General features: G+C 38.3%; 1 protein-coding gene and 1 long non-coding RNA gene across 8 annotated transcripts in view; one reads left to right on the top strand and one right to left on the bottom strand.

The window, feature by feature from the left end:
- The window catches only part of LOC148414001 (uncharacterized), a 163,837-nt gene that overhangs the window by 95,521 nt on the left and 40,535 nt on the right, over positions 1-27,781 (top strand). The gene's annotated exons all lie outside the window — the stretch shown is intronic.
- Positions 1-27,781, bottom strand: part of LOC148414004 (glutamate receptor 3-like) — a 117,110-nt gene that overhangs the window by 29,527 nt on the left and 59,802 nt on the right. For all 4 annotated transcript variants that reach the window (XR_015867576.1, XR_015867577.1, XM_088431101.1 and 1 more), the window contains exons 4-9: positions 22,073-22,260; positions 9,654-9,707; positions 7,638-7,799; positions 5,837-6,004; positions 5,383-5,487; positions 229-333 (exon numbers count right to left, since the gene is read on the bottom strand). Coding sequence is in view for 2 of the 4 variants with exons in the window: in XM_088431101.1 (XP_088287227.1) it covers positions 229-333; positions 5,383-5,487; positions 5,837-6,004; positions 7,638-7,799; positions 9,654-9,707; positions 22,073-22,260 (782 nt within the window). In the remaining 2 variants the exon portion in view is untranslated. The remainder of the gene's footprint in view (positions 1-228; positions 334-5,382; positions 5,488-5,836; positions 6,005-7,637; positions 7,800-9,653; positions 9,708-22,072; positions 22,261-27,781) is intronic.

The following is a 27,781-nucleotide window of genomic DNA, read 5'->3' on the forward strand; positions in this document are numbered from 1 at the left end:
TGAAGTATGGAAAATCAAAATGCTTTGACACCCACACGGATACAGTTGAAACACTCCCCTCCGCTCCCACGACTCGACTGTTTCAACGTGTAGTGAGTGGATGGAAAGCAACACAAAAAAGATGTGGTTCTACCCGCCCAGGACAGAATGTATCAATCATTGGCAATCGACACCATGACCTTGAGTGGCAGAATACGTGAAACATTTCAAACAATTTGGAAAGTGTACCATAATAGTAGTGACCACAATCGTTCGGTTTTCCACTGAGGAGTCGTTGGTGACCTGCGGGTCCATTATATTTACAAAGCGTGTGAACTCGTTCCAGTACCCGATCTGTAAAGAGAGAATGCTGGTTAGTGCTGATGACGTGGATGGCAGACGTGGCTACCAGCCCAACCTAAAATTGAAAGATGATAAGAATTAGATGTGGGAAATTTCTGGAGAAATGGAAAAATGAAGGCTGAAAAAAATGGTATGTTTTGAAAGATATGATATTGGTTAAAAATAATGCTTTTTCCAAACGTCAAGTGGAATTTTTTTTTAGATTGCGGAAATTTTGGCATTGAAAACTATTTCCAAACTTGTAGTGCATGTTATTTTTATCAGGGGCCACATTGTTGTTTGGTTCTATCAGAGAGCCGAAATGACTGTAAAGTCAAATACATTTTTGAGTTCAGCGCGCGCTTCGCTAGTTTTGAAATAGGTCAGTAAAAACTGACAAAACAATAAAATGGTTTGTCTTTTTTTCCCAAAACCTTTTAAAAGTTGAAGACAACTTGTCGAATCAGCGTTTCGCGCTAGCCACAGACTTCCAGTCAAATCAGACTTTTGCGAGCCGCGTAAAATGATGTGGCGAGTCGGATCTGGCCCTCGGGCCTTGAGTTTGACACTTGTGTTAATAATAGATCTGTGAATAGAAAAAAATAGAGATTTTTTTTTTGCTTCAACTTTATTCGGGTAAATGTTGAATTTTCAGTAAATCAAACATTTTTGGCATACAAATGGAATGACTCTGGGTTTTGGGGGGTATTGCAATGATGAAAATGTTGACATTTTCTGAGTGGGAATTGAGAAATGGGATGAGCTGGGAGATTTAACTCTAAAATGGGAGTAAGCGTAATGTTGAACGTGCAAATGAAATAGGATAAACAACCTTTGCAGGAAATTCATCCCCAATGGAAATGGATGGGTAAATTTGGGGTAAATAATGTTGAATTTTGGGAAACCCGTGAATAATTGGAATGAGAAAAAAATACCAGCTCTTATGGTGTTGGCATATATTGTAATTGTAATGATGTGAATTAGATCAGTTATTTTGTAGGAGATGCATGTCAAAAAAGAGTGAGCAAGGAAAAATGTGCTTTCAGTCTCCAATCAATTATAGCACATAGTAATATTTTAGAACAATGAAATATAGTTGGCTGGAAGATTTTGATAGTGATTAAAATGTTAATCGATAATCTTAAAACGCGCAAAATTTGATTGATTTTGGGTGCAAACTATAGTAATTGTTAATGTAACAAGACAACAAAAATGCTCCTGCGGTCCAAAATCTGTGTAAGTGATTTAATATTTTGTGAACGAGTGCCTGCATTTGTGTTAAGAATAACTTGAATGTTGTTGCCAAGTGATTAAAATATTATTAATAATATAAGTTTATTTCTTTTGGGTTTAATGGCACTGTGGTTGTTTCACCTTAGATTGCGTATAATACACAATATCTTGTGAATATTTGCAATGTGAAACCACAACAAATATGTTTCCACATCTATAACCACGAATTAAGTTTAGACCTTGGGGGACTTTAGAAAAAATGTTAATGTTGCCTTTGAAAAAAAAAAAAAAAAAGTGCCCACGCCTTATTAAGGCCAAGATGAGCAAATTGCAGAAACAATGCGTTTCCTTTAGAAGCCATCCAGCGTAATAGAAACAAATGAGAAGAACGTTCAAACGTGAGTGGTGCAGTCATGTGACTAATTAGCACATACGTGCAAATGTGATTAATTTTCAGACGCTGCCATTTTTTTTCAATCCGGCGCCGCGGCTAAATTTCTTTTCTGCGGTAGATTAGAATACGGCAGACAACTTAAATCCCCCCCACTTTCAGCCTCCCAGGTTTTACGGTCAATAATTGATATTCAGGCCTGTGAACTGCATACACGCTTAATAATTGATCATATAATTCCAGTGGCTGCGCGAGGCCCTGCCGCGGTAGTCGCTCTGCATTCTGCCGTACAGATGCTTAACTCACACCAATGTCAAGTGTTTGTTTGCCCATCTGAAATAATGGCCGCCCTGGCTCACCATGAAACGCTTTGCATATGTTGCTGCCAGTGTTCTAACTGTTGCTGGCTCCCATTTTCACATTCGCATCTGGCCTCCATTTTTTCCCCCCGTCTCCCGTCAGATCTTTAAATATTTGGGCCAGGCAGGTGTTAGAAAAGGAGAAAAAAAAAACGTCTGCGTGCTGAGTGGAGGCGCTAGCAGAGGCTTTTGAGAAACTATTGTTGTTTTCGCAACATTCCAAACCTCAACTCGTTTGTCTGTGTGCTCGTGAGAGTCGTGGAATGGGAGTCGTGTCACGGAGCGCCGCTCCAGAGGCAAAGTCCTGATTTCACCCCGAGTGGCCGGGACACATATCAGCCCCATACATCACTGGTGACAGTCACAGCTTGCAGGCCTCCTCCTCTCAGTGCCGCCGGGCTGACTTGGCCTCCCGCTCCTGACAAACTGCTGCCCAGCTTGTCTCCTTTGCCCTCGCTGCCTCACATTCACCCCGTGACCCCCCCCTTCTCGTAACCCCCGCCAGAGCCCTGCTCTCGGCAGCTTTTTCAGCTGTAAGGGTAGCGTGATGCTAATTGAAGTGTGAGTTTTATAGGCCTCAAAGGCCGGCGGTGCAATCATGTGTCATATCGGAGCCGATCACACTCACGAGAAAAATCACAGCTGTCTCCCGGAACTGGGTGAGGTTATGAAATAAAGCCAGAGGTCATTATATGTTCTAATGCGAACGCACGGCCGGGAATTACCATTTTAAAGGCGAGCCGGAGAAATTCTCAGATCTCTTTTACTGTAATTGGTTATTTGAATGGTAATTACTGCCAGGAGAGGGCCAGAAATCATACCTGCGCCATCGCACGACATGGGAATACGCTTTCATCTTTCATGATGGGACACTTTTAGCAGTCTGATCACAGGCTGTGTGTGATTTGTGTGCCTTCTAATACCTGATGTAACACAGCAGAATTGCTATCCAATAGAGGGAGACAACGGAAGACGTCGCTAGACGTATGACACCGATGGCCCTTAGCGTTGGATAAATGGAGGGAATGGCTTATATGTAAATGTCACAATGGACAAGACGGGAATGTTTTAGCATGGTCTACATTCATTGTGTCCCGTTTGAAAGTTCTGTGTCAGTCATTTCTCAAATATTTCAGCATAGTAAATAACGATAGGTACCGTGGCAGAACTAAGGCTGATTTACAAGTAGGGCAGCACGATTATTTTGGTCAAAATTGTAATCATGATTAGTAATCACGATTATGCATCACGTTTGGTAAAACATGTCTATTTATTGCCCCTTTTTTTTTCAAGAAGCAGTATGTAAACACGACTTCAAGGCTTGATACTTACAAATGATAATAATAAACTAAAATAAATAAATGAAGTAAAAAAACAAACTAAATTCACCCAAGACATGGCAAAAACATTGGTCATTTCAGTGACAATTTTTCAGGTTTTGCACAATGGGTCTCAATTGACAGCTAGCATGGTATATTTTAGGAATCAGGTGAGAAGAACACCATTTCACACTGGTAAATAATATATAGAGGGCGAGAAAAGCTAAGGCTTTTGTCATGCAAACATGTGGGGAACATTGCCATCTAAAGGCTTTTAAGGTGGAATTGAAAGCTGAACTGTAAGGAGCGCGCTGAGAAGTTAACTTCACCGTCGTCATCACGTCATCTCTCTGTTGAGTTGCCGCTGCTGCAGGATTTGCTCGCTTGCTATTTCTTAAGCTTAAGGAAGCCTTAACCTTGCACTTGCTCCCTGGTGGTAGGATGACAAAGTGCTTGATTTGACATGTAAGGTAGCCGGCTTTTTAGTTGTTAATATCGCCCAGGATCAGCTTAATTGATCGTGGCAGCAAATATCGTGATCGCGATTAAAATTCGATTAATTGTGCAGCCGTATTTACAAGTGATTTAATCAATACTCTCATGATTAAGAAACTAAAATTATTTAACAAGCCTTATACAAGGCACATAATTGTAGCCTGACAAGCGTTATTAGCATTATCACCACTGTATATTGCTACAGCTCATTAAATAATTATATGAAGCATTGCATGTGTCTGAATGGATGCGACATGTAAAACAAAACGGTAATTGGGAAAGTAGGACTGAGCTGTTTTTCAAAAGCCGTTCCATCCCTAGTGTGTGTATATGTGTGTGCGTGTGTATACTTTATGTGTGTACGTGCTTGTGAGTGCCGACTCGTGTTGACAAAAATGTGAGGGGGAAAAAGCAACGCAACTGAATGCAGATGAAAAAAGTTAACAAACACGCATGAAAATGGCTACTTATACTGTATCAAGCTAAAAAAAATGTTAATGTACATTTTTCCTCATCAAATGATAAGTTGATTTAGTAATTTTTGTGAGAAAGGCGGTGATGCAGTGAATGCTGTATATATATATAATGCTGTAATTTGTGGTGTTCCTCAAGGTTCTGTTTCAGAGCCGCTTTTGTTTATAATCTACTATGTTCTTTTTATTGCTGAGTGAATTACACACAGCTTCGGCTCGGATTGCTGTGGTAAATATGAAATTAAGATCCCACATAACAAAGTTTTTTTTTTTGCATGCTATAAATGTGATGTTCTTTGAAATCAGTTTACATTATTGTTGCTTGAGCATTTTTCAAATCAAACCTTTACTTCCATAAAAATTTTAAATGTGCAGAATGACTGAAGAAAATTGAGATTTAATTATTTGGCCGTAACATCCAGACTTACTCTGTATTGGTATAACATCATGTTTTTTTTCCTGTCATTGAATTTTCAATGTGACCTGGGTTAGCCAAGTTGACATGCAAGCTAGCAAAATTAGCCCATGAGTGTGTGTATAAAAAAAATAGATAGATAGATAGATAGATAGATAGATAGATAGATAGATAGATAGATAGATAGATAGATAGATAGATAGATAGATAGATAGATAGATAGATAGATAGATAGATAGATAGATAGATAGATAGATAGATAGATAGATAGATAGATAGATAGATAGATAGATAGATAGATAGATAGAAAGATAGAAAGATTTAAAGAAAAACCAAACATATGCTTCCGCGGAACGATAAGGACGTTTGCTCTTACCTTCCTTGGCCCCCCTAACTTCATCTCATACACATCTATGGTGTAGTTGGTCCGACGGCCGTAGTTGTCAAACTGGATGTTGCCAGTCATTCCCTGCACTTGGACCTGTCATGTGACACACACACGCAGACAGCCATCACTTTGCATATAGAGCTGCTATTACAGTGCTCATGTCCTCGGAGCTCCTGGAGTGTGCACAGTCTGTTAATCAAATGATGAACTGGATTCATTTTAATAAAAGATGTAGTTTTATGCTAATGAAGGTCTGAATTTGAGTGAGCTCTGCGCAAAGATATCTGCAGGCAGCGGCAGCAGAAGGGCTCGGCGCTCGCTTTCCTTCTCTCTGTCACTTTCCATCTTTATCTGGCTGTCCTTCGCTATCTCGGCTTCGCTTCTCCCAGCATTTTTCGCCACTCATTCACCCGCCGCCCCCCCTCTCCTCCTCCCGCCTTACCGTTTTGAGAGCTCTCTCGATATCGATGCCTTGGCTCCAAGGTACAGCGGGATTGGCGAGGCAGTCCCCGGCGCTGCCGCGGCGGGAGACGTCCACGCGTTGACGCCGCAGGTAGCGGAAGGCCTCCGCTATCACCAGGATGGCGTCGTGCGTCAGCGCTGAAGTGTACTGACATTGAAAGCAACAAAAAAGCAAATGTAACTTTTTGAACGCTGTACTTGCAGAGAGCAGTTTTTTTTTCACACAGTTAGAAGTATTAAAACATGAGATGGTAAACAGAGGGGTCAAAAATGACCCAAATTGGGTCGAAAAGGGAGCAACTCAACTCTTTGGTTATAATTTAATCTCAAAGGTTGGGGGGTTGTTTTTATACAAAAGATTGAATTTTTTTTCAACGTACAAATAAACCGAAATATTTTGTGTGGAATTTGTTTTAAATACTTTGATTTTGCTTTTGATAAATGAATAATAACTCGTATCAGTCTCAGTTTGGGTTATTTTTGACCGAAGAGTTTTTAAGGGTTTGAGGCCCACCATACCTTCGTCATTTGTCTTAAATAGAACAAAAATATCCTGGTGAAGCTGCACTTCCATTTCCTCCTATTGAAGTATTCTTCAGTAGAATTTACTTTAAAAAAAGGTTAGATTAAAAATCACCTGAAATGGGCCAAAAGCAGAATCACTCAGTTTTTTTCATTATATATTTAAAAAAAAAAGGTTTTAAGTAAAGAACAAATAAAAACAATGTTATTTGGTTATGCATTTTTTATAAAATATTCTAAGTTGTTTTGGATCCCGCCCAAAATAAATAACCCACACAACTAACCCACCAACCCAATTTTAGGTTGTGGTTTATTCATTTATTATTAGTAGTATTATTACTACTACTACTACTACTACTAATATTTGTACATATCAAGCCTTGAAGCCTTGTTTATATACTGCTTGTTGAAAAAAAGGGCAATGAATAGACATGTTTGATTAAACATGATGAACAATCGTGATTAATAATCGTGATTTTGATATTGAGCAAAATAATTGTGATTATTATTTTGGCCATAAATGTGCAGCCCTCAGTTATATACTGTATTTGTACACGCAAAATAAAAATTGTTCATTTAAAAAGCGGGCAGATCACTATTTATTGACTTTTCCTTTTGTACCAAAAATAGGGTTAAATTGACTCAAGTTGGTCCCTGGTTGACCCATGATTGGGTTACTTTTGACCCAAATGATTACTTAGTTGCTCAGGAAGCCGAATTAGCACCTGAGGACGAAATAAAAGAGCTTCGAGTAGCGACATAAATGCATTTATCTCCGAAATCTAATCAAACAAATTTGATTAGAACTTCTAGTCATGTTGTTAAAACTGCTTTCAAAAGTTTTACTGCATAATTTGGACAAGGCTAGCGCATCAATATGGGAGCTTATTCCCCATGCGCACCCCTTTTAACTTAGCCTGACCTTTTCACCAGTGACGGCCTGGGCAACTTGTTTTTTGTTTTTTTTTTAAAGACCACTGCAGCACAGCAAAATCTAATTAAATGCCATTAAAATCCATTTCTTCCTTGCTCATTGTTTAATTAGATGTAAATTGAAGCTACAATATAACCTTGCCTCACACCGCTTATCGATATATCGATTGTCGCGGTGGGATGGAAAAAAGAGGAAGAGAGGGAGGGAGACCTAATGACAAAGGCAAACAGAGGATGAGGAGAGAAAAAAAAACACGACAGATCACTTCAGAGAGAGCGATCATCTTAGTTTGCATGCACAGTGAAAGGCCTTCCAATCAAAGTACCTTCAGAGGAGCATTCCGGGCTTCTGGGAATTCTCTTTCATCTAGCCGCTCCCAGCGCTGCATAAACTGCTGCACAATGGCGTTCTCAGGGTTGACTATCTGGAACCCTGAAATGTTGGCTCCTCCGGCAAAGACTTTGTCCAAACTTACATTAGAAAATCCCTGAGATGAGAGAGGGGGGAAGAGGTTGGCAAAGAACTTGTGTAACTTGTGCTTCTTTGAGTTGTTTTTTTTTTAAATAATGCTTGAGAGAAAACACCAGCAGGTGCATTTTATTAAAAAGTTCATGCTGTAGGCAAGGTGAAAGTTACATGTTTGCTCGCTGTAAACTTTGCAGCGCAACTTCAAGTCAGATAAACACCATCCCAGCAGACACTTCAAAAGGGCTCCTGGCTAGATGCAAATGGTTCTAAAACCACCACTCACTTAAAGTGATAGTGTGTAAGATTTAGACCCTTTTTCATTACAGACAGTAGGAGGTGCTGCAGGTGCTGCATTCATCATTTTCCATAGCTATATCAAAATGGCAGCCTCCGGAGAAATGTAATATAATTTAATGATAACTAGACCTATGATTATATTTAAACCATACTGTTGGTCATTTAGAACACATTAATTTGTAAGTTTTTGAAATTTACAATCATTTCATTTATTGCTTTTTAATGAAAAACATTCTAAATCTTACACACTGTCCCTTTAAAACAAATTTCTACCTGTAGTTATGTATTTATTTATTTTCAAAGCTTTAATTATTTGGTCATGTTAAAGTTTCGGAATTGTGACTGAACATAATTAGGTGACAAAAAAAAAAAAAGATACACAATTTTTGTATTTACGTTCATAAAAACTACTATTTTATTTTTTAATTTGGATACATATATTGTTGTCATACATCAATAAGTTGATATACAAATATCAATAAAAAAAATTTTGTACTTTACCAGTCTTTTCTAGGTTATCGGGGACAGGAAAACTTGCAAAAAGTGAATTCTATGGAGTAGGATTTGCTCCATGGCACAACCTGTACGTACATAAATAAAGTGTATGAAATATGTTGAATGATACCTGCCCTTCCTTTTGTTGCCATGCCCAGTTATCGCCTAACTCATTGTTTCCCAAATAGTGGGGCAGGTCTCTCTGGAAGGGAGGGGGGTATTTATTATTTTATTTTATTGTTATTTTTAGTTTTTCTGTTTTAGACTATGCTGTAACCCATATAAACACTGTCAAAATAATGAACAGTTGTTGATATATTGCATTAGTTGTGCTGTAGTAACAGATGGGTGCTTTGCATTCATGTGGTAGGCTAAAATTGCTTCTGTGGTAAGCAAGCCTCTTCTTACAGTGCATTTTTAAAATCTAAATGAACCATTCATCAGACTGATAACTTTCACATGCTCTTCCATTATCCTGTCTTCCCTTTGCCCTTCCACCCACAGCAGGAGGCCATCGGGTTATGTCAAACAAAATGACAGCCAATCACTGCCCACTGCGGGGTGGGATTGACCTTTGTTTTCTAGCTCCTCAAGCACAAGAAGCTTGATGCACAAAAACAGTTCTAATCAACATGGAAAGAACAAAATTAAAAATGTGACGAACATGTTTTTAATACTTGAATCACTTTTGATCTGAAACCTATTTAATATATGATCAGTCATGACCTCGCGCTTGTACTTTTTAAGTTAAAGTTATGGTTTTGCAAGTGTACCATTGTATGTGAGTGTTGCATAACCACGTTTTTATTCTGGAAAAATGTGAGTGGGATCACTCAAATGTGTGCAAGTGGACATTTCTCATACCTGAGTGAGTGGGCTGCAGGTAAAAGTCTGTCCTCCACAGACAATTGAAAATGTTCGCTGCTATTTTCTATTGCCTTTTGCGCACATTTATCTCTGTTATATGTACATATCAGCACCGAAAAGATGGATGTAAAATAAAATCTATTTAATGCTAATTTAATGTATTTTATGTCTTTAAGAAACCTCGATGCATGCATGTACAAAAAATCCTACTTACAAGATTGGACAGAATATAGTGGTAGCCACGACTGTTCTTCCCCAGGGCCACAACCTATTGAAGAACAGAGTACAGAGTACAGTCAACCATCCATGACTTCAACAATAAGAGATGCATCTTATGTAAGCGGCTACACAAATAAAACTTAAGTTCAGCAGTTTCCTCTAAGCGCGGCGTGTTCTACTGGAGTGCAATGTTACTTATTGAAGAACAAAAGACTAGTAGCAGATATTAATTGAGGTAGCGCTGATAAAGAGAGAAAAGCACGCAGAACATCCTTGACTTTGAAGTCATTGTTCAGGAGCCACCGTCGGACTGAAAGGCGAAGTCGAAGGGGAGAAAATGACATATTTAAAGCAATTTACAGCGAGACAGTGAGATGTAACGTGGATTCCGCTCTGCTTTGAAAATATCACACCTTTGCAGCATAAAAGCGTTTCTACCCACGCAGCCTGTCTGAAAATAGTAAGTGCTGTTCTACGCCTTTCCATCACTCTGCTACCAATCATGCTGCTTTTATGCTACATTTTCCTCCCACTGCTGATTATTTTGTTGATCAGTCTGACAGTGACACTTCTCATGGTCCTGACTGAGACTATTGCGTAACATATACAGTATTTCCATAGACACAGAGAAAGATTCGGTTCTGCCTTATATAGAAACATGGCATCTGTTTCTTGGGTTTTTCTTGCCAAATATAAATGCAGATTTACTCTCTTTTAGCTTTGTCTTGACAATTGAACAATGGAAAATAACTTAAATCGACATGTATCTTCACAAAAATTAAGCTGAGGGTGTCTTCTTCAAAACAACTCATTATTTGGGGTTGTTTTGTGCAAAACAAGTCAAAATGTTGGATCAAATTGAAGCAAATATTGGATCATGTTTTTCTGACTGACAATGGGGCCACTTTTTACCAATCGATTTTAAGTGTACAGTGCTGAGGAAAGTGAAAGTGTAATGTGACAATAAAGTTGTATTTAAAAAAAGAACCAAAAGAAAAAGTGATTTCTCAAGCATAAAGTTGCAATATTACAAAAAATGTGTGTGTGTGTGTGTGTGTGTGTACATATATATATATATATATATATATATATATATATATATATATATATATATATATATATATATATATATACACACACACACACATACATATACATATACATATAAATAAAGGTAGTGAGAGTTAAGTTGCAGTTTGCTGCTATGAATGATTAATAATGTTTGGGGAGAGATAGACTTTCCAAAAGGCAATGAAGTTTAAACTCTCATTCTTTTACACCTTGGTGTATAAATGTTTCTGCTTGAAGGCCCCATACCAAAAAAATGTAATGATGCAAGGGTTGCGTTCAAATTTTTTGAATTTTAAATTATCAAACAGGCCAAAATAAATCAAGCAAACATATCTAAGACTTGATCCACCTTTGCACTTAACTCCCCTCTCCACGTTCACAACAAAATCCAAAGAACACCTTCAAAAATCCAACCCATCCAAATATATATTAATGGCAGTTAATTAGGTTCAACTATTTTGCAAAGTCACATTTGAAAGCGTGTTGTATTGTTTTGTTATTGGTAACAGAACAATAAAAAAAAATACATAATTAAATCCCATTACATTTACTCATAATGAAGCAATAGATTACAAGCAAAATTGTTGTTCAAATATAATGAAATGAGAACCTTAATAATTATCTATTTGATGTGAGTAGCTTTCAATTGAAAACAAAAAGGAATTAACACCTGAACAAATATATCTAGTGGATATGAAAAATCTAAACATTCTATGTGTTTAAATAGTAGTAATAAAAAAATAATTGAATTCCACAAGTCCCTAATTAATTCCCTTTTCTTTTCTTTTGAAAGCTAGTCATATTGAATGAATAATGATTAGGGTCGTTTAATCAATATTTACTCAATGCCAAGCATAGCTAAATGTAATTCATATTACATGCTGCGTCATTTTAGATGAGGAATTGTGTTTTGCTAGAGGAGGATATTGAAACGGCTGGTATTAAATGAATTAAGAACTAAAGCGATCAATTGCTTTGGGTAATTAAGTCGTAAACTGATCAATTACTTAGTAGTACAGTAATCATTTAATGTACTACTTTAGAACATACCGTATTTTTCACACTATAAGGCGCACGTAAAAGCCTTATTTTTTTTAAATAAAGCCAATGGTGCACCTTATAATCAGGTGCGCCTTATATATGGATCAATATTAAGCTTTGGATTCGTAGATGGGGAATGAACTGATAAAGTAAGCTGTTTATAGTTATACTGTAGTTGAACAAGGTTGGTCATATTGACATTGAGTTATTATGCTTTTGAGAGTTTTGAGTTATTATTTGAGTTATTATTGTTATTACTTTGAGTACTACTATATTGGGATTGAAAAAGTTTTAAAATATGTCATTAAATGAGGGTGCACCGTATAATGCGGTGCGCCTTATAGTGTGGAAAATACGGTCATCATTTTTTTGATTGATTGTAAATAATTGCCAAAGTAATCAATCAATTTGATTATGAACCGCTAAACTTTTACTCTAGGTATTAAAGTACTTAAGTAAGCCATTATTTTATATAATTAATAAAGCAACTGATTCCCTTAGTACTCAATTAATTTCGTACCAGCTATTTTCAGGATCTAATCTAGCCAAACGTTCAAAAGGAAAAAAAAAAAAAAGTAGATGGGCGTGAATATCTCGACTCTTAAAAAGGTAAAAATATGTACCTTCATGTTCGCCCATTTGAGAACTACTGCTCTACAGAATGCCTTTACATTGCTAATGTTTTAGCGAATCAGTAAATCATTTGTATTGTGACACCATCTTGCTACGGTCCTTCTTCTAGCATTGCATAGTTTCTTCTTCTCTTTGGAGCATTTCATCTGACCGGTGATCTCTGAAATCCAGCAAACAATTTAAAAGTGTCCACAGTTTTAATGGAGTTCTCTTATAAACTTAACAAACCGCTTCTCTCTTTACAACATGTCCACCCCAGGACTTAATGTTTGATTTTCCCTGAGAGCAGTGCAATTGCAGCGAGCGCATTGTTCACTGTCAAGTCGTTTGGGAGGGTCAGTGTCCTGTGACAACTTCCCAGCCGTTATGCCTTTAAACTCCAAGCGCTACAGGAGGTGGCTATCAGAATCCATCAGCGTGCATCTAATGGCACTTTTACAATGACGCATCCCCTTTCCACTGTAAATGTTCCCTTCTTTATTTCCCTGGAATCCTGCATTTTATCGAACTAACCTTGACTTTGTATGTTAGAACAGTTCAGGATGTGTACGAAGACAGTAAGTTAGTGATAACATGTGCTGTAGGTGTGATAGAAGAGTTCAAAGGAGAGATAGGACTGGATCAGGGAACAGCTCTGGACCCTTTCTTGTTTGCTATGGTGATGGACAGACTGACAGATGAGGTTAGGCAGGAATCTCCATCGACTATGATGTTGGCAGATGATGACGTTGTGATCTGTGGTGACAATAGCCAACAAGTGGAGGAGGAGCTAGAGTGGTGTGCGCTTGGCCCTGGAAAAAGATATGGCCAGGAATCAATTCACCAGTGCAGGCTCGACTTTCGGGAGAGAAAGTCAGAGTCCAGACTGAGATGGTTTGGACACGTCCAAAAAAGAGAAAGTGAATATATAGGTAGAAGGATGCTGAATTTTGAATTGCAAGGCAGGAGGTCTGGACCAAGACCAAAGACGAGGTTTATTGATGAAGTGAAAGAGGACAGGAAGCAGGAGACAGGCTTGGATGGAGGAAATAGATTCACTGTGGTGACCCCTGAAAGGAAGAGCCAAAAGGAGAAGAAGAAGAACCTTGACTTTGGCTGTAAGCCTTGTCACACTTGCCCTGGAGCGGGCCAGCCAAAAGCCCCTCCCCCTTACTTGCCAGACTGGTAGCGGTGGCACGCGACAACCTTGGCATGAAACACAGCCATCCCCTTTCATAAAAGACACTACTCACATTGCATTGTCTGTTAAAAATGAATTAAAAATACAAAGTTACTGCAGGCAACAATAACGATCTGTTAATGGAGTCAATGAGAAAATGATTCTCTTCTTTGTGCTTTCATTTGCGTATTGACTTCCTATTATTGTCAAGGGGGAAAGATCAAGCTTCAATCTCTCCGAGAACATGCAATTGTCATCGCCGCCTTAGCAAACCAAATGTAATTTTGCTCCTATTTCCCTTAAAATTGCTGGGGGTTTTTTCAGAAGGAGAAAGCTAATCTAAATCCAGTTTGCGCCATCACCATTTGTCCCCGAATTGATTCCTGTTGCTTTTAATTTCAAGCACACACAAACACAACCCATTATTCCCTTTCACGGTGACACGGGAGCGAGGAAAAGTGTTTAGCGCGTCTGCCCCATCCTTAATACAATTCCTCTTTTTCATAGCCTCTTGAAAATTGATCCACCGGGGCTGTCTCGTTTTTCTTGCCCGGAGTTTTTCTTAAAAGCCCGATGACGACGGACAAGAACTATGACGACCTTGACTTCACCCTCATGTAGTCTGTCAGACACATAGAGAGCTCGGAAACGGAGAGCTACAGCTTTACGTTCCCCTCTAGTTTTGACCTTTCCGATGCCGGCTGTGCTGCAAGACAAGAAGCGGCTCGGATAATGATAGCCTACACAATGTTTGTACGCATCTCACACTCCTCTCAGGCGTACGGACGAGAGCCTACACGACTGAGATATTGAAGTATCATGAGGTCTGACGATATGTTTGAAAATATTGCAGAAAACTTTATTTGTTTTGTTGGTTAAATAGAAACTCTTAAAGGTAAGAAGATTTCTGGGATTTTTTCTTCCATATTCACCCTCCATTTTATGTTCATTTTAAAGATGTTTTGGGATTTGTAAAAAAACAAAACAAACATATATATATATATATATATATATATATATATATATATATATATATATATATATATATATATATATATATATATATATATATATATAGTGTGTATATATGTTTTTTTCTTTTTTTTTTTTTTTTAATAATTAATCGAGTGACCACCAGTTGCATAGCGATGATTTAATGATTGTGAAATTGTGCAATGATTGTGAAAGTGAAATACATTTTTTTAAAACTAAAATAAAGAAGAAGAAAAAAATGTGTTCTGAGGGATTCATTTTCAGTTAAAGACAAAAATAGGAATATTTGACAGATATGTCAATTTTGGGGATTTCTAAAGGTCTCAACTTTCATTTTCCAGCAGCCAAAAGGTCCAAATGTAATCAAACATTATGAAAATGAGGGATCAGTAGTTAACGTACATCATCAAAAGATGAATGTGCCAAATCTTTCAGCGTTTTTTTTCCTCCAAATTTAGGATTTCAACTTTGCAACATTCAAACTGGTGTAAATTCATCAATCTTTGAGCTACCTCCATGAATTATACATTCATACATTATACATACAATCATACATAATTCGAAAGGGAATCAACTATTAAAATAGACATCTCAATATCTCGTTCTCTGAGACAAAAGCCTGGTTTTGTGAAAACACATCATATATACAGTAGATGCTAAATATTTGCCCAAATACACACACACACACACATATATATCTATCTATCTATCTATCTATCTATCTATCTATCTATCTATCTATCTATCTATCTATCTATCTATCTATATATATATATATATATATATATATATATATATATATATATATATATAGTTATCATGCTAGCTTGCTGCTAGCGAATGTTAGCTTGTTTTAGTATGCTAATTATGTAAAGCCGTTAGATATATAGTATTCTGTTACTCGGTAAGTACGGCATCGGGACATACAATATGCCCGTGATTTAATACAGAATGAAGCCATACGATATAGCTGTCATGTGCTGGCTGTGCTCCAATTGCTGAACATTTCCAAACACCTGATTCATATTCAGCAGATTGTCATTGCTGAGATATGAGATCAATTTGAGACTTGATACCTCAAGGCAATGAAAATAATGAGGCACCCTCATGAGCGCAACTTTTTATGGGAGGCTTTTGGAAACAGCAAGGTGTCCTTCTCCTCTCACGGTGAAAACGAGCGCTGTGATTTTGCTTTATGTCATAAGCAAAAACATGCTCTGCTTCAAAGACTTTAGTGTCACATCGCTACGTCCTTGACACACGCATAAATTCAGTCAGCAAAACATTTGGAGTCAGCAGGTCTTTTTCTTTTTTTTTTTTTCTTTGATGATAACACAATAATGCAATTTGATTCTAGACATAATAGCAGTTAGCAAAATGCCTGCAAAAGTCAAGACCGGTGCCAGGAATTTAGCGCAGTAATCACATTTTTGGGCAGAAAGTTGAGCTATATTTCTTTCGGGCATTTTGCTTGGCAACCGGCAATGTCAATACTGCAGCTTCACAAAGTTTGGGAGTCACAAAACGTTTGGGAGAGGAGTGAATTTTGCACACAAATATTTAGCATGGACGAGTTCAACTAATACAATAGCATAGGATCGTTAACCTGGTCACTCTATATGTAAAAAAAAAAAAAAATGCATTTGGAAATAAGTGAGTTAATATATTCAACAAAACAAAAGATGGCAAAAAGGGACAACACTCAACTTGATGGGCTTTGACTTCCTGAGTGAGCAGGCTCCAATGAGAGGAACAAAGTGTTGTTCTAGGCATGGGCCGATAACCGTAAAGGTAATGTGTCGTGATTTTGAAATTCACGGTTATTTAAAACCATCCAAATCTGGAAAAGTAGTAAGTAATTTTTTTCCCCTCTCGCGTTGTCTGCCTTAACACAATTTGCAGCCTGCAGTGGGAGCCTCCTCTCGATGTGACTCATACTCTTTGACTGGCGCAGCCAATCTCATCCACTTCCTGTGTCGGCTTCAGTGGCCCTGTAAGTTAGCTACTGCGGCTAACTACAGCGGCTAATGTGTCTTACTTGTTTATGCTATTTTTACAGAAGGTTTTATGTGTGATATCGCTCGAGGTAGGATGCGATCAGTGTATCGAGCTAAAGTGTGGGTCAAGAAAACCAACCCTCGTTGACATGACATTACACAATCCACATTGTACTATTAGTTAATACACATAGTAGTTGAATGACTGATTTGAAAAAAAATACTTTCATTCGGTGGTAGTTAATTCCAAATCAATCATTTTTCAAAATATTGTGTATATATAGTATTTTTTTTTTTAAATATGATTGTGCATGGTAAATATTTGGTGTTGCAACAAATGCTGTATTATATATTTTGGTGAAAAATAAAACTGTTGATATACAGTAATCTAGAAAAATGGCTACCAAAAAAGATTTTAAAATGATATATTTTAGAGCTGTAATTTCAGTGATATTTTTGTTCAAGGTTCTCATACCATCAGATTCGGATATTGTCCCATGCCTTTGCTGAAATCAATCATATTCACATGGTGTCGTTTGGAAATGAAGGGCAGTAAAAGAACAACAGTCAAACGATGACTGACATTCTTTTTTTTTCAATTGATACTTCTTTTTATTTTTTTTGATTGATTGATTTTTTCAACTTGAGTTTCTTCTTTTTTTTTTTGTGTGTGGTCGACCAAACTGGTTCGGCGGTCGACTGGTAGACCGCGGCCGACACATTGGTCGACATCATTTGCTTTTGTGACACTAGTTACTAAATGAACGAGTCACAAAGACGAACACACATACCTCTTTGGCGTATTTGTGTTCCAATTCTCTACCAAGGATAATGTTTCAACTACAGTCGGATTTTCTTTTAAAATTCACCAATTAAAATGAAATCTCTCAAGTTGTACCAGTTGACCAAGTGTATTTTACATGTAGTGAGCAACAGCTAACCGTCTCTGTGGGAAAGCATTACGACAACACTTTATGCCTCTACAGGCAGGGGAATGAATGCTGGAACAAATCCCCCGATGCACCGGACAAATTTTGTTCTTTTTCCATGAATCCTTCTCACTTTCTGTACGAAAATGCGTCTTTGGCAGCGTGAGCTCATTCCCTTCCAGTCTTTGAACAGCTTGTGCGCCCTGGGCCTGTCCCAGACGCTTCATTTCAATTTATTTATTTATTTTTTCTCTCCCCCTCGCCTGATTCTCTTTACACTGGCGATGAGCAGGCTGTTGCCTCTGAGCAAACCTGGGCGGAGAAACCCCGGGAGGGAAGTGGGCCAGGAAGGCGCAGAACAGATAGGTGGCTATATGTGTGCAATCTTATAGATGTATCAGATTAGTCATGGCTTTATATATGGCCGGACACCGTACTCGCAAAAAGGCTCAGGAATTATCATTTCGATCAGTGTTGCAAGACAGCAGATGCCCAAGCATGTGTGCAATAAAAATTGTGTTGCGACTCTGAAAAGGACGGCCCTCGCATTAATTTCTCCGCAGTGCAGTGTATTGATGGGAAAAGTCCTACTGGTGATAAATACAAAGTGGTTGTTAAACAATAAAATGGTAATGGCCCCGATAGCCGTCCCCACAGCATCCCAAAATTCATGTGTTGAAACTTTATTTTTCCAAACAAAATTGTGCCCGATGCAGCGTTATGCAAATATGACTTTCAGTGGCTCGCTATGTCATTTCAAGCTATAAAAAAAAAAAAAAGCTAATAAAAGTGTATCTGCTTAACAATGAGCATCCAGCGGCACATGTGGGCTGCATAGTATCGAATTTTGTCATCGATGTAATTCATGCAAATCCCAATATTTACATACAACAAATCTAAAAGACTCACCTCTGTATTAAGGTAAACACTTATGTGGGTACACAGATAAAACATAATGAGCAAATACACATGGCACCAGAGAAGGTGCAAGAATATTTTTTGTGGGGTGTCCAGGGTAACACTACAAATCTCTAAAGGGCAGCCAAAAGATGGCATTCGGAGTTTGTGAAGTCTTGTTTTTCTTGAAATAAAATGTAAATTTATACCAAATCTGCCCAACACTTGTAATACGTACAAACAACAACAAATACAATACCTTCCGGAGCTCAATGGATTAGCCAATTTCTTTTACCTTTGTTTCTTTTGCGTAGTAGCTCATAGTCTATTATTACATTATGCACTGACTGAGTCGCAAGCCAATCAGTGTGATCATTTGTCACAACATTTAGCATTCCTACATTTGATTGATTCCAAACATTATTTCTTAAATAATTCCTGCTTGAGTTGTGAATTGTGATTAGCATGATTGCTAGCAATGTAAAGTTGTGCTCGCAAACTTTTGAAAACAACCAAAATAGTTAGCATATTTTATAACATATATTTATCCAGTAGTGTCTATTACCAAAATTGTAACTATACAATAAATATAGCTAACGTATTGACCCCTCTAGCAACTAGCTAGCTAGCGAGCCTTCAACTGGCTATTGCTGTTGGTCAGGCTGAGCAAGTGTATGAGATTTAATGTTTTTTAGTTTCTATCGTCAAGAATCTAAATAATACAATAAATATAGATGTGTTATTGGTTCCACTAGCCAGCTAGCAAGAGCCAGTCGACTGGCTATTGCTGTTTACCAAAGTCAGAGAAGTTGTATGTGATTTAATACATTTTATATCATTAAATATGTAAATGATATAAATACAGCTGTTGTATAGAGCTCACTAACAACTAGCAAGCTAACTAGATCCCAATTGGCTATTATTTCATATCAAAGACAAGAGAGTGTGTATGTAAATTCATGTTTTTAATGTCCATCCTCAAAAATTGAGATTATGCAGTAAATACAACTGCCCCACTAGCGACTAGCTACTTAGTTTGTTGTTAGCTAGGCCCCAACTAGCTATTGCTACTAGCAAAAGACAGAAATGGTGTATGTGATTTAATGTTATGTCATGTTAAACTCAATTAATGTTGCCAATAATTTTTTAACATCACAGTGGCTAAACAGTTTTTAGGTTCATATCCTTCTGATACCCAGCCCATTCATTTGTGTCCACTGTAGGGTCCATTTTGTCTCAGCAAGAAAACTAAGTCAGTTGCATCACTCTAACACATGAGATCGCTACAAAGGCCAAGATGTCCTCTACAAAGTATGTTGGGATGTAGTAGAATCGCTCAAATGACTCAAAAAACACGTTTAACGACTAAAAACAAATGTCCGCTACATTGGAGACAAATAAAGTTCCCGGGTCTCAGGAGGACACTCTCTGAGAGTTAGCGTTTATTGAAAGCATTGCCAGTCCAGGTCTCATTGAAGTAAACTTCTCAAGGAGTTTGTCACTGAAATCCAGCCGCGACTTTGGTGATTGAAACTCTCCATTCGTCCTTCTGTAAGGACAATCTTTAGTTGCTACAACCACAACAGCAGGTTGAAGCAGAACGTTTATGTAACGATATAAGCGAGTGTCACATTGGGAGCTGTTCACATAGGAGACGGCTAGTCCCTGTTTTAATGTGCGCCCTTATTCGCCTCTACAGGGGGCCTGCAGCAGAGAGAAGTCCAGCAGCTTCCCTCAATTCCTGTGACTCATCTGCACTGGAAGATTATTTCAATTAGGCCACTCCCCCCATACCCCAACCAAAGAAAAGTTTCATGCTGAGGTTATCACTGATAAAAATGGACCAAATTATGCTCACTGCTGCTATGCAGGTTATTAGAGCTTAATCTCCCCCTGTGCTGAAAAACAAAGTTTCACCAGTATGAAGTACTTAAAGTAGAAATATTTCTAAAAATGAGTATTAAAAGAGGAGTCGGGAACAACATTTCCATTTGGGCGCAGCATCCTTATTATTGGAACAATTACAGAGGCACAAATTGATGCACCTTTATGATTTCAAAAAAAAACCCCACCAAATTAATATTTGAAAGTATAAATTTGGCTTGAAATGAGACTCATGCATTACAAATGAAGTTTAAAGTCATCTGAGGGGATTTGGTGAAGCACAGACACTAATATTCAAATGAATGTTAACAAGCACAATCTAATTTGTTAGATAATTGCCTTTTAAACAGAAGCAACAGCAGCGATTACTCGGGCGTACACTTGAATGCCGCAAAATCGAGCCCCTACGTTTTTCAGGAGTAATGGACAAGATGGAAGAAGTGATTTGGGGTTGCTTCTTTTAAGATTTTTTTTTTTTCCCCCACAAAGAAGAGGATTAACCAAGCGTTGTTGGTCTTTCTAAAATAGCTCTCAACATTAAGCTCTAGTGTAGCATCAAAATGCTGACTTATTGCTGGGATCCATTCAGCTGTTAACCGTTGGTAAAATTTACAATTTTGCTCAACTTAAAAACAAACAAAGAAAATATAAACAAAAAAAATACAATGACTCAATTCTCAACAAGCAGTTTAAGAAACCAAAAGGGAGAAAATCAGTTTGTAATGCTAAACATTAGCAAGTTAGCGGTTACCTCCCTAGATTGCAGTTCTTCTTCTTAACCTGGCTAATCATATCTTTCTAACCCAGTGAGAAGCAACAACACCATCATATGGTCACCCTTCTTTACTACAGTGCTCAACAGGCTTAATATTAAGAGAAGTGCTGGCCACGAGTGTCATCTATCCATTCATTAAAAAATAAATGAAAAACTGAGTAGATGAGAATTTTCATTGCTGGCACAATATGTGAGATTTCACATGAAAGGATATAATAATTATAACGATAACATGACACATTTTTTTTCAGAAAGACGTAGCATCCAGTTTCAAAAAGTCCGAGATCCCCGGTCTAAAATTATTTAACAAAATCGAGATGTTATATTGGGCCATATCACTCAGCTCTAGGTAAACACATTCCCCAAAAATACCCCCCCCCCCCCCCTCTCCAATGGCAATTTAGAGTGTCCAATATACTTTCCATGCATGTTTTGGGGGTTGCTGGAGGAAACCAGAGTGCCTGGAAAAACCCACTTGGGCATGGGGAGAACATGCCCACGGACGCCCGAGGCAATCCAGGAACCTCATAATTGTGAGACGGACATGCTTTAACTACTCTACCACATTTCACTTTTTTTTGTGTGTGTTTTGTTTGTCCGTTCTCTCCCATAACAGAGAAGGGGGCGGAGCCCAACTCCTGTTAACTCAGTTAATTTACTAAGAGGTGTTTCTCCAAACTTTTATCCACGTTGTGCACTTTTTGAATGTGTTGTTTGAAGATTATTTTTTTCTTTGGCAGCATCGCTCGCCCGCTGCTGCTGAAAATGATGAGAATGGCACAATATAATCGAGTCAGTGGGTGGGCCCAAGCGAGAGTCCATGTTAAGCAATGAAGCTAAGTGGAATTTTATTGAAAGAAACCTGTCCCTGTTTGCATTTAAATCCTGTAAAAAGTAAAGCAAACAAAGAGAAGTGAACGTCTTCAATATTGTACAAAATGAATGGGAGAAGAAACAGCCACAGATTGCTTTTTAAAACTGGAGCCATTTTCAAGATAATTAAAGTGTGTTTGTTTGAGTGTGGTGACCGCTCACCTGCTCTAATATGGTGCTGATCCTGTCCACCTCGCAGTCAATCACAAAGCGCTTTTCCTGCCTCCTGTCCATCTCCTCGATGATGCGTTTGAACTCGGCCGCGTCCGTGCTGCTGCTGACGGAGCGAGCGGTCACCTGCCAGTTGTTGGCCACCGCCGCTTCCATAATGGCTTGCAGTATGGAGAAGCCTGGAAAAGGGAGGGAGAGACAGCCGTGACCCTGAGGATCAGACAGGGAAAACGCTGGCACGCCGTAAGAGTTTGCCAGGATTGAGTGGCTGCTAATTTATTCTACAGAGGTTTCCGCTTGAATCCAAAGGTCAAAGGCCATCTCATTACAATCTAAAATAGCATTCAAGCGTCCCACTAGAATATTGTATGGAGCCTTGGCTTGGCGCCGTCGCGGCGATGTGTGCGCTGCTGATTCACATTTGCATATTGAAAAGGCAATATAATGAAGTGAAAAGAGTGGAATTATATCTCCATATTATTAAAAGATCAGCGGGTGATGTTATTGCGCTTGGCAATCAATTGAATTATGGCATTTAGCTCGACGGCATGCTAACGTTGTCACATCCTGCTTAGCATCCCCTTGGAGGATTGTTCCTCGTCATATCGAGGCTATGAAAGATGTATTTAAGACAGATCTTTTACAGAGAAAAATAATAAGACTATTCGGAAACAAAATGGTTCAATCACAGCAAAGTCTAATTTTGCATAGTGACAGATGGAAGTATAAAAGACCCGACTGCTCAGCAGTCACCAATTGTTTGAAACTCAAGCAAATTAGTCAAAAATGGTCAAAATACTCCACAAGAGTTGCTCGCAGTTGAGTAACTCAGCCACCTATTTTAAGTTCACTCTTGCCACTCCCTCCCTTGAGGGGAGGGGTGAGCAGTTACACACAGAAGAGGAGGGATGGGGCAACACAATAAAAAAATGTAAATGTATTGTCTTTGTTCATTATTTATTATCCTGAGTTCAAACAAACAAATAAGAGCACTACAGCACCACCCAGTGCGGTGGAAGTGCAATTACACCACGCAATGCAAAAGCAAAGCCCATTTTCCGACTGTACGTGCCCCCGCCTGTTTCAGAATAATGGGATTGTGTAGATTATATAGTAAAATAACCATATTTGGGTCGATTTCCCCTTTGATACCGAGATATAAAAATATTTTTGCTCTTACCATACTAGAATCCAATATCGCACCATGACTAAAACCAGTACTGTAAATGGGTATAAATATATATGAAAAAAATAATACATATTTAAAAGTGGTACACTTTGGAAATAACATTTTGAAGCAGTGGTCTAACTTAATACCCATCACTGAATTTTTGTACTTTTGAGTTATTTTTCCACAAGGTCTGAGCTGAGTAAAACAGGCAGCCTCCAAACAACCTGGGAGACCAATTCAAAACAACTTTCAACGCAGTTCCCGACTTCCTCTGCGGTCTTTTTGAATGGCCGAGTAACCTTTTCTTAAGAAGCAGCGTTGGTAAGCACTCTGAGAGTCTTTCCCAGTTTGCGTCTGCCCTTCTCATGTGCCTCCTGCACTGCAGCAAATAGTCACATCCTCAGCACATGACCTTTTGGCGGAGTAGAGCCAAGACCAACTCAGCGTGTGTCAGCCGTCCCGAAGAGCAAGGTTGCTCCCCCCGGAGACGTTCCACCTGTCAGGACTCAAGGTCATCCGGCAACTTGGTTGTCAGCGGGAGTGTGCATGGAGCACATTTGTGGGTTTTATTTATTTGTTTATTTATTGTGGGTTTTGTTATTTTATGTTGAGGGCATGCACAGGTGAGCCTGGAGTCACGTGGCGATTTCATAGTCACAGCAACCATTGTACAGTGGCACCCCGGATTACGGCGTCACTGGTTGCTGTTTTTCACCTTACGACGTGGAATACTAAGTTATTTTTTCCCCTCTTTGTGGCATTTTTCCCACCTTGCGGCATCAACAATAAGTACACATTTCAAACTTGGCGGTCAGTGTGTGTGCGTAAGACTGAGAGTCGCGCCACGCTCATTTGTCACTACATGCTTCACTGCATACGTCACTAAAATGCTGGTCTGCTATTGGTTGGCATCACAGGGTCCCTAAGATGCTACTCTGCTATTGGTTGGTGTCACAGCATCACCTAAATGCTGACCTGCTATTGGTTGGTGTCACTAAGATGCTGGTCTGCTATTGGTTGGCGTCACAGTGTCACTAAGATGCACTAAGCACTAAGGTGCTCACAATTTTGTATTTATTGCGCATTTTGTGCTTAATTGAAACTTGTATTGGTTAGCCATGGGTCTTGAGATTGCTAGTGATGTTATAGTATGGAAACCAAGCTGGAGATAATCAAATACGAAGAAGGCTAGGCTAGGCTACCCTCGCAAGGGAGTTGGGCCATTACAAGCTTGTGTGTGTGTGTGTGTGTATGTGTATGTATATATATATATATATATATATATATATATATATATATATATATATATATATATATATATATATATATATATATATATATATATACACACACACACACACACACACACACACACACACACACATATATATATATATATATATATATATATATATATATATATATATATATATATATATATATATATATATATATACACATATATATACATATATATATATATATATATATATATATATATATATATATATATATATATATATATATATATATATATATATATATATATATATACACACACACACACACACAGCTTGTATCAATGTATATGTATTGGTTTATATTGGATGATGTTATGACCCTTTAGCCCAAATTGGGTGATCATAAGGCAAGGCAAGTGAAAAATCCCGAACACCCAGCGTTTAACCAACTCAATCACATCCAGCTCAGTAAAAATTGACCTTTGACGTCTTTTTCCGTCAATGGCAGTGAATGAATTAAAAGTTCTTTTGCAAAAGGGCTATTACTGTATTTACTGTATTTATTTACTACAAGTAATGCTTTTTTTATTCTTTGAGCTATGCCAGTTACAGGTAGAATAATTAATTCCAGCAAGCCCAAGAAAAACGGATCTTTGACGTCTATAGCTGTCAATGACAGTGAATCAGTTAAATGCCGCCCCCCCAAAAAAAAATCCAACGCTTGACTGGCATATATATCCCTGACAGAAATGTGAAATTGTCTGGAGCTTTTCTGAAGTGTCTCCCATTTTCCACGAGCACAGCGGCGGCAGCAGCCGCATCTCACGCGCCGCTCTTCCTCCCATCTGTGGCACCTACAGCCAAAGTTGCAAAGTGCCGATTTGAATAACACGGATGCATTATTCATTTTCCCGAGGCTAACGCTCAGAACCTCGGCAACCTCCAGCCAGCTGGATAGCATGGCAGGCATCCCAGCAATAAAAGCTTCTCACATTAAGAGATGTCATGCAGTTTAACTGGGTTAAAATGCTCTCTGGTGAGTTGGGAGCCATCGAGTTGAGGGGCTGATGTAGATCAATGAAGCATTATCTTCCTAATAATCACGGCGTATGAACATAATTACAAATAAACTAAGCATGAAAAGGATCATAGCAGCGTATTAAGACTGTATACTGAAGTCTATCAATTACATTTCTAAGGTTAGGAAAACCCTGTAGTGTAAATGTTTCAAATCTTGGATGTGAAGGAAAACGACAAATTATGCAAACGAGCGCGTGCACAGAAGACTTATCAATGAGATTAGAATCACACAAAGCTTTTATTTTGAAAGTGCTGATATTTTCCTCTCTACCTGCGCCTGTGGCAAGCCACAAAGTCGGCGCATGTGAACAATTGGATTCATTGAAGATTCAAGGAAGATTCCATGCTTGCCTGCTTTTACATTTGTATGGAAATTAGCAGATGGGATCTGGTTAGAAGTAAATAGTCTGTCAAGAAATTGATTACTTTTAGTCCTGCTTCTATAAAAGTCAGCTCAAAAGTTGGCGCGCCTTAGGCTTACTTTTAGAAGAGTAACTAAACCCTAAGAGTAGAACCTCATCTACCGCAGTACCGCAGCTGTCTCAGTCCTAAATCAAGAACACAGTGGATTCCTTGCATGCTTCTTTTTCAGGGGAGATTTTGAATATTTAAAAATCTAATACGTGTCCTATACTGTAGGTCTGCAACTAATAATTATTTCAGTAAAGGATTACTTTGGGAATTGTCAGAATTATTAAAAAACGCTTTACTTTCCGACATTTTACGAAAATAACAAAAAAAAAAGAAATTTTCCTCAAAGTAAAAAGTTGCAGAAAATAAAAGTCATTTGTTTATTATTCGTTCTCTGGTTAGGTCCATAACTGTCTAAAATAATAATTAAGTGCTGTCAAAATTAATTGAATTAGCAAATTCTAATAAATTATCACATTAAGCAACGACTATTTTAACATTGTTGCTCACCACCTATAAGATGTTTAAGCTGTTAATGTTACAAGACAGATTTACGTCGACAAAATTGTCAGCCCAAATCGTCCCCCTCTTTTCACGGCCATCAATTTCAGGAAAATCTGAAACATTGAATTTGGCCAAATTATTAAATCCCATCACGGTTGCACCACTTACCTTATCTCCATTAAGGCTGCAACTATTGAATATTCAATTATTCTATCGATTATTTCACTTAATAATCAAATTTTCTGATGAATTCTTAGTTTGCATCAAAGTGTATTAAAAAACTTTTTTTTTCTCATTTAGAATTGAGTTGCTACTTATCATTATTTAATTTGTATAGACTAGCAATTAAAAACAATAACAGTTAAGCAAGTAATTATGATTGGTTGTACAGCATTTTCCACACTACAAGACGCACATTTCATTTAAAGGGCGCACCACGTTATAAAGTGCAAAGAATAGAAGCTACAGTAGTGGCTGGGATTGCGTTATGCATCCATTAGATGGACCTGTGTTAATTTAATAGTTATCGAATGATTGACCAATTTTGAGAGCACTGATCTCCATCAATGAAAATAGGAATTTAACATCTTGAAAAATAACCAGAAAAAACGTTGAATATTTTTCATAAGCTGCTTTTAACCTTTAAGGCATCAAATTTAATACCATATGAGGCTGCATTAGTCTTATCTGTACGCGCAATATCAAGCCTGAGGTGTTAAAAAGAGAATTTATTTATTGAGTGTTATAAAACAGGGACTGTGATAACTGTAATTGCATAACCGCAGCGGCCACTGATGTTTTTCCCACACGGCGCAGGCTTTGTTTCCTTTGTCCGACAGCGCAAACTTGTCATCAAAGTCCAACCCAGAAGAAGCGTGGGCAAGCCATGTTTCTGCGTGTCTTATCTTAACGTGTGAAGGGGCACATTGGCCACGGAACCTGGGAGTTAACTTGCTTTTTAAATCCTCAACACCCACTTGGAACAAACCGCGCACGCAGACGCCGCAGTGACGGGTGGAAACTCAATCATTTCCTTTTTAAACCGATATCCCAACATTGCAGTCTGCAATCAAATCCCGCCTGAGCCTTTCGACGCTAGCAGTGCGTATAAATCAGACTTGTTGTGGCGGCTAGCGCCATCCTGTTTTTTTTTTTTTTTTTTGCCTGCGAGTCGGATTTTAACGGGATGAGTTCCGAAACGTCACCCGTGGTGGCTCAGCTGTAATTGAATTGCATCTAATCTCATTGCCCGGCTCCTCTGGTTCTCCCGCTTCTCATTAGGGCCGGGTGCAA

This window comes from Hippichthys cyanospilos, chromosome 13 (genome assembly GCF_059441005.1).
Source record: "Hippichthys cyanospilos isolate Australia breed blue-spotted pipefish chromosome 13, RoL_Hcya_1.0, whole genome shotgun sequence".
Taxonomy (NCBI): Eukaryota; Metazoa; Chordata; class Actinopteri; order Syngnathiformes; family Syngnathidae; genus Hippichthys; species Hippichthys cyanospilos.